This window comes from Monodelphis domestica, chromosome 2 (assembly GCF_027887165.1).
Source record: "Monodelphis domestica isolate mMonDom1 chromosome 2, mMonDom1.pri, whole genome shotgun sequence".
NCBI classification, from domain to species: Eukaryota; Metazoa; Chordata; class Mammalia; order Didelphimorphia; family Didelphidae; genus Monodelphis; species Monodelphis domestica.
The window spans coordinates 250927608-250935384 of record NC_077228.1 but is presented as its reverse complement, the minus strand read 5'-3'; the positions used below and the strand labels follow the sequence as shown (position 1 = coordinate 250935384).

At 40.9% G+C, this 7777-nt stretch overlaps 1 protein-coding gene across 1 annotated transcript; it reads right to left on the bottom strand.

Annotated features, from left to right (window-relative positions):
• Positions 1-4066: 4066 nt before the first annotated feature.
• Positions 4067-5818, bottom strand: LOC107651135 (endogenous retrovirus group K member 6 Env polyprotein-like). The gene has a single exon (XM_016429626.2). It carries the CDS (start codon positions 5816-5818, stop codon positions 4067-4069), a length of 1752 nt encoding a protein of 583 aa, XP_016285112.2.
• Between the last annotated feature and the right edge of the window lie 1959 nt (positions 5819-7777).

Below are 7777 nucleotides of genomic sequence, written 5' to 3'. Positions count from 1 at the left end.
TTGGAAATATGCATCTGTTTCATTTAGATGGATAGATTTATTGACATATGATTGAACAAAAAAGTTCCTAATAATTTCTTTAATTTCTTCTTCACTGGTGTTGAATTTACCCTTTCCATTTTTTATAATGGTAATTTGGTTATCTTCTTTCCTTCTTTAAATTAAGTTAAGCAATGGGGGCACTGTACTAAGTTTCAGGTTTTTCATGCTGTTCTTTTCAGAACTAGTTCTTAGGGTTTCAGTTTTCAGTTCTTTTAAGGTGGTATGATCTAAGGAGAGCTATGGTCACTATTCTCCTAGCCTGTGCTCTTTTTTATGAGTGACCACAAGTATTCTTTGTTTGACCTGGAACTGTGACCAGGGTCCATTCTGCTAGTGCTCCTCCTTGTCCTGAGATTGCAACCTGGAACTACATATAAGCAATGTTACAGGGTCAGGTCCCAGTACCAGCTGAGAGTCCTCTTTCTGACCAGTTGTCCCACCCTCTTACCCTATGGCTTGAGAGCTCTAAAAGTCACTGTAGCTGCCCATTCATTTGTCCTAAAGACCTGCATCTGGTTTGCCAGGTAAGACCTGCAATAGTGTGACCTGTGCTGGACTGAATCCTACTCTTACCTAGTGAGAAAAACCTTTCCTACTGACTTTCTAATTATCTTAGGAAAGAGAATTGTTTCACCTCATTCTTTTTGTTGGTTTTGCCACTTCAGAATTCATTTTTAGGTATTACTTTAATGTTGTGTGGAGGGGAATTTGAGAGCCCCAGTTGATTGAGTTCCTTACTTTATTCTGTCACCTTTACTCCCTCCCCACCTCCCCTGCCATTTTCAACTAGCTTTTGTCTTCCTCCATTAGATTAATAAATTGCTTGAGGACAGGGAGTTTTTCTTGTTCTTATTTGTATCCTTAATGCTAAGTACAGTTTGTGGTAGAAAGGAGACACAATAAATTTTTATTGTATTATATATTCAATAACTCTTAGTGTAAACAAATCTGGATCTCACTTTCCCGCCAATACATTTAGTGTCTGTCCAATATAATCTCTCTCAGCTACCAGGGAGCTACATGAGTAAGGAAAATCCATGTGCTCAAGGCAATTTACAACTCTGGACTACAGATATTGCTGTTTTTAGTCCACTCAGGAAAAATCTAACCCTCTCTGAAACTACTTATTTGCCAGCTTCTCCTCTTCTGGCCCTTACTTCCCTCATGCTGGGTAAATCTCTTATTCTACCTTCAAACTGACAATATAAAGACTAACTTTTTAGTCACAACCACTCTTAAAAAGGTGCTGAAGAAGTATAATTTCATAGTGACAAGCAGTTTACTTAAGCCAGCAAACTTCAAAAAGCTAGACAGGTTGACTCTTTGGGCAATGCAAAGAAGCCCAGACAGCTCCTCACTCAACTAAATTAGAGCATAGTATCTTGTTGTAGCAAAACAGAGTTCACAGGAAAATTCCTAAATCAGCCCTTGGCTGATAATAGCCTTTTTTTTATTTTAGTTTTTCTTTCTCAAACAAGAAGAGGGCAGCAGAGAAGAAATAGGTATCTCTGGGAAGAATTTGTCATGGTTGTTGTCATGTTGGACTCTGTGACCCCTTTTGGGGTTTTCTTGGTAGGGTACTAGAGTGGTTTGCCATTTCCTTCAGCACATTTTACATATGCAGTAACTCACGCAAATAGAGTTAAGTGTTTCACTCTGTGTCACACAGCTAGTGTCAGACTGGATTTGAGCTCAAGTCTTCTCTGAAAAACAGCAAATGAAACAGTAGCAAAAATCATTGATCTTATAACAACAGGCTTCCAGTCTTTTCTATAGCCAATCTGCAAAATAACGCTTTTCTTTTGTTTTTTTAATTTAATTTAATTTCTAAATTTTTTTTCATGGTTTCATGATTCTTATTGTTTCCCTCCCCTCTTCCCTCCCTCCTCCTAGAGTTGACAAGCAATTCCACTGGGTTATACATATATTATCTCTCAAAACCTATTTCCACATTATTCATTTTTATAATAGAGTAATCTTTTAAAACCAAAACCTCAAATCATATACCCATATAACCAAGCAATATATCATTTGTTTTCTTCTGAATTTCTAATCCCACAATACCTTCTCTAGATGTGGATAGCATTCTTTCTTATAAGTCCCTCAGAATTTTCCTGGATCAGGAAAACATTGTACACAGAGACTGAGGAACTGTGGTACAATCGAATGCAATGGACTTCTCCATTAGTGGCTGCAACCTCCCGGCCTGCAAGAGGCTGCAAGGGGGGAAGAATTTGAGATGATAGAGATAGAGAAGAGATTTTTACCCGCGAAGGGCGTGAACGAGCCGACTTTAGAGATGTGAGTAACCGAGTCAGTAGACGAATATTATTTGTATGAGCCACAGCTAAGCTCCGACCACTGGGTGTGAATATTCAGGCTGAAACCACCCAATGATCCTCTTTTAACACCGTACCGGTCAGAGGATAAAGCTAGTGCAGATGGAAAGGAGACTAGGAACTACAAGAGGTAGATAATGCTAGATAGCATTAGGAGAAAGAGAGGAAGTAAGGCAGGCCTGGACTAATGACCAGGCCTTAGTAAGGCAGGCCTGGTCTAAGGACCAGGCCTTAGTAAGAAAGATAGAGAAGAGGGACAGGGGAGAAGTTGCTACTTGCCAGACCCGGGAATCCTGAACCAGTGGGCGGAGCTTAGAGGAGCTGGTTTATTTATAGTCATGCCAGCTCAATACATATTGAACAGTTATATGATACCTCAATACATATGGATGAGTTATCTGGGGTACCCCTATTGGATAATACAACCTATGACAAGGTGAAGGTGGGGTTTTACTCCTCAGGTGAGTGGGACACAGGAAAGCAAGGTTTCGCGCCTAAACTTCAGCCATGCTGGCAATAAAGTTCATTGCCATGCACATAATGGCCATGTGCTCACTCACATTCCTTGCTTCCCCACAACGTCTAGGGCTGGGCTGCTACATCTCCCCCTTTTTGTTTGACACACAAATGAATAGAGTGATATCAAAATGTAACTCAACACACGCTAAATATAAACACACTGGTGCACAATCATAACAATTCACAGTGAGAAAATCAAACCCGATTATAAAACTCAAATATAAAAATCAAGTGTGAACCTTTTTTTTTTATCTATGTGCTTAACAAAATAATTATATAAAATATAAAATGTCAAAGAGAAAAATAATTTCCATAACACTGATCCTGGTTTCATGAGGTAGAAGTTCTCCGTCTGACAAGATAGGTGCTTCAGTTAACTACGTCACTCTTCACCAGTCAGAACCATGAGAAGCTGTCAGATCTCATCATGATTAGCAAAACTGACCTCCTCTGGACCTGAAGGATAAATGCTTTCCTTCTCTTGAACTGATTCTGCATCTTTGGGATCTATCCGCTCTCACTGCCAGATGCCTGCCACCTAAGAAACTGGTTGGAAGGACGATGCCAGGACCTCCAGTGACTGAGGGCGTCAGTGCACTATGTCTCTGCATTCCCCAACCTCAAGCATCCATTTCACATGGAAAATGCATCACCGTGGCTTAGGCTGTCTGGTATTCATCATGATTCCCGTTGCATGCAATCAGACATCACTCTCCAGAATGGTCAACTGAAAATTAACAATTTCTGTCATGTTCTCATGCTTACTGACCGTAAGGTGACTGTAATTCTAGAAATCTTGGCACCTTCATAATTCTGGATCAGAGCATTAACAGTACCTTCTTTATGCTTAAAGTTCTGGCCTTAATAGTGTAAAAGAAAAAATCAAGGTTGATCAATCAAGAGTGACTTTAAAAAGTGTCCTCTAAAATATAAATACTGATCTTAGAGCAAAATACTGATCTCTGTAAGATTTCTTAGAAATACTGATCTCTATAAGATTCCTCTCCCTTTTCTTTTTGATCGTGTGGTGGGAGAGATTCCTTTAAAGAAAAAACATCCTCTCTGAACAATTCAGGAGGGACAGACGTGTGACATAGCAAACATGCCTTCACCTTCTCAGTATATATCAAAGATTGGAATGTAAAGTATCATTATACTCTGGTCTTTCATAAAACGGTTGTGTTCAATTCAACATTTTCAGGCACCAATTGCCTAGTGTGATAAGACCGTGCCAATTCTGGCAGTATGCCTCGAATGTAGGCTCTGTTTTTACAGCTTCTGCTGCAAAGTATAATCAAACCAATAGCCAATAATATGAATAAAATGATAGTACCAATGCTGGTTAAATTAGCTCTACCAAACCAATTTTGGGGATCTAGGGAAGATAAAGTTGCTTCCCAATTTGCAGCTATATTTGCAGCTTCATTCTCATATACAATTTGGTCTAATTTGTTGATCTGCTGTTGCAACTTAATAATGTCCAAGGTGCTGTTATGACTTCCCCAAGCACCCTTGATGTGCTGAACGACCAGTTGCCATTCATATGACACATTATCATATGGCAACGGAGTAATACAATAACCCGTTTGATTGTAATGACAGGGATAAGTAATTCTTGTGTGTAAAGCTTCAACCTCTTTACCTAACCAAAACACAGCATCTTTTAAACTGTCCAGCTCATCTCTATAAGCTAAGTCAATACTCTGCTGAGTGTGCCATAATTTGGAAGAGTTAGACACCACTTCCTGTATGAACTCATGGTTCTGGATAGAGGAAGTTAATGCCAATGTTGCCGTGGTTAGTGATGTGATCATGGCAATTACTGAGACTACGGCTCCTACAAGTGCAAAGACCATTCTCTTGGACCTATGTATAACCATGTTAAATGCCTTTTGAACAATGTGCACAGTAGGCGTAGATGCCCACGTCTCTGTCAAGTTGACAGGTACCCACATTAAAGGTGGATGATACATAATAGCAACATATGAATCTTGGTGTTTAGGACTAAGACATTGATGTAGTCGGCATTTTGTGCAGTTGATCTCATATAGACCTTTGTCATTTTTAAAAATTCGAAGGTTGTTACCTACTAGCATTACATAAGGAGCAAAAACACATGCTGTGACATTGATGTGACTGTCATACTCAAGATCAAGTCCTGAGTTCTTCACCTTGACCTTAAACTTGTATATCGGCTGCGTGGCAGCCACTATCTTCCACTGTGTGTTCTGTATTGGACCTGCTTCAATAGCAAGTCTAGAACCAGCCATGTCTACTTCTAGTAAGTCCTCAATTTTCTGCAAATTCTGACATGGCATGTGCCATTTCTCATAGTCAGTGTATTTGTCTAACCGTGTCAGTTGTTCAGAGCGACCACAACATAGCCTGGGTGCCCAATTGTAAATGTTAAAGTCTGTGGTTGCCGGCATCTTAACCTTTCTGGGAACTCGGACAGAACAATCTGTCCATGGCAACTCCTTTTGTACCGTACCTATCTGATTTGGACATAGGTACTTGTTAGCAGGGTGTTTAGGTTGGAACGTCTTACGTGCTAACTCATCTCCCATTCCTATCACACCCATGCCAACCCCTACATAACTGTTGTCAGTGGCATTTTTGACAATCCACGCTTGCTGTCTGCGTGGTACACAGAAAGAATTACCAATAAACGAATTTCTAAAAGACATACAAAATGGAGGATACACAGTAGATCCTGAATAATTGTACAGAGCCCCTTCAGACTCTAGAGGAACACGTTTGGCTAGAATAGGGTGCGGTAGCCAGTCCGTGTTGTTAACATATACCAGAGGGGGCTTGTCCATCCAAGTTAACATTCTCAAAATAGGAGGTTTGGGCACGATGGACCAGTAGACTTCAGCATGACAGATGTTCAGCAAAGTCAAAATAGTGAATGTCATCAGAGTAAATGTAATGTCAGTGTTCAGAGTGCGTGCATTCACCAGTGTTGCCTTCGATCCCGGTGCCCTGCGCTTGACCATCAGGTAGCTGACTGGAGACAGCAGCGATGCTCGTCTGCTTCTCGTCCTGGTCTCGGGCAGCCGGTGCGGTGCTAGACTGGTGAGCCTGTTCCTCTGCTCCCCTTGCATCTGGAAGCGGTCCCTTCCACGGTTTGAGATGCTTACTGGGAGTCCAGATCTCTCCATTATCTGTGGAAACACAAGCATAGCCTCGACCCATCGTTATTAGCCTGTTCGGACCTCTGTAATCTTTGTCTCCTGGCAATCTCCAAAAAACCCAGGGCTGCTGCACCGTGTCCATGGTATCATGACACTCAAAATGCGTCTGCATAGGTGTAGCATTCAGCCCTTCTGGGATGGAGAAATGATTGAGAGTTAAAAGTACTATCCTTAACAGTTTGTTAGGGATAATAGGTTTGGGTTTAGAGATATCACCTTCATAAATTGTCAGGTACTCTCCTTTTTGTTTTTGTATCTGGTTCTTGAGAGTCCTGTTAGCTCTCTCCACTATTGCTTGACCAGTGGAGTTACCTGGAATTCCAGTTTTGTGGTTTATATTCCACAGTTTGCAAAATTCTGCAAACCTTTTGCTGGTATATGCAGTACCATTGTCAGTTTTTATCTGACTTGGAATCCCCAAATGCGCAAATGCTTCCAGCAAGTGTGCAATGACATGAGAAACTTTTTCTCCCGTTTGTGCCGTGGCCCATATGACCCTTGAGTATGTGTCAATTATCACATGCACATACTTCCACCTTCCAAAAGGAGCATATTGAGTCACGTCCATCTGCCAAAGCTGGTTAGCTTTGAGTCCTCGTGGATTAGCTCCTGGGGGAAGAGGTGTAGAGGAGAACTGGGCACACGAGCTGCATTGCTGGATTATCTCCTGTGCCTGTCTTTTAGTAATGTCAAATTGGCATTTGAGAGATTTTGCATTTTGGTGCAATAAAGAATGTGATCTAACTGCATCTTGAAAAGCAGATGCCACTAAGGTATCCACCTTAGCGTTTCCCTCCGAGAGAGGACCAGGGAGGTTAGTATGTGAACGAATATGTGTTATAAAAAATTTGTTCTGCCTCTGCCATATCACCCTCTGGGTGGTACGGAACAAGAGATATAACTCTTCATCAGGTACAGGTTTAATCTTTGCTGTTTCCAGCGAATTAACCAAATTAACCACATATAATGAATCACAGATTATATTACAAGCTTGTACTACATCCCTTAGCACACTGCGAACTGCAGCTAATTCAGCTTTTTGTGGAGAGCCATAAGTAGTGTCTAATAACATTGTACTATCCTGGACTACAGCTCCTGCTCTCCCATGTTTTGATGCGTCCGTAAAAACGTTCACAGCATCTACAAGAGGATGCATGGATGTCATTCTTGGAAAAATAATAGGAGTCAATTTTACAAACTGCAGTATCTTATTAGCAGGAATGTGATTATCTATCTGTCCTGTATAATCTGCAAAAGCAATTTGCCATGGCAAAGACTGTGCAAATAAATTCTGAACTTGCTCTCTTGTTATAGGCACATGAATTGTACTAGGATCTATGCCAGTTAACTGTCTTGCCCTTTTTCTGATCTGAGTTATCAGTAAAATGATAAGTTCTAGATAGCTAGTGAGGGATTTAGTTTGTTGATTGGCTAAGTGAATCCATTCTATGATGTGTTGATCCTGATGTAAAGCACCTGTGGGAGTATACCTGGTCTGTAGAACAGACGCTATTAAAGGTAATGATGGATCAATTCTATACACTCTGGCTTTTGATACCGCTTCTTCCACTACCTTTAACTCCTCCTCCGCTTTGGGAGACAGTGTTCTAGGGGATGTTAAAGCAGCATCTCCCTTTAAGGTGGCATACAGGTGTTCTAACTGTCCTGTAGAGATTTTTA

Coding starts and splice junctions, on each gene's coding strand:
- LOC107651135 (XM_016429626.2), bottom strand. CDS start 5,818: ATGACATTCACTATTTTGACTTTGCTGAACATCTGTCATGCTGAAGTC.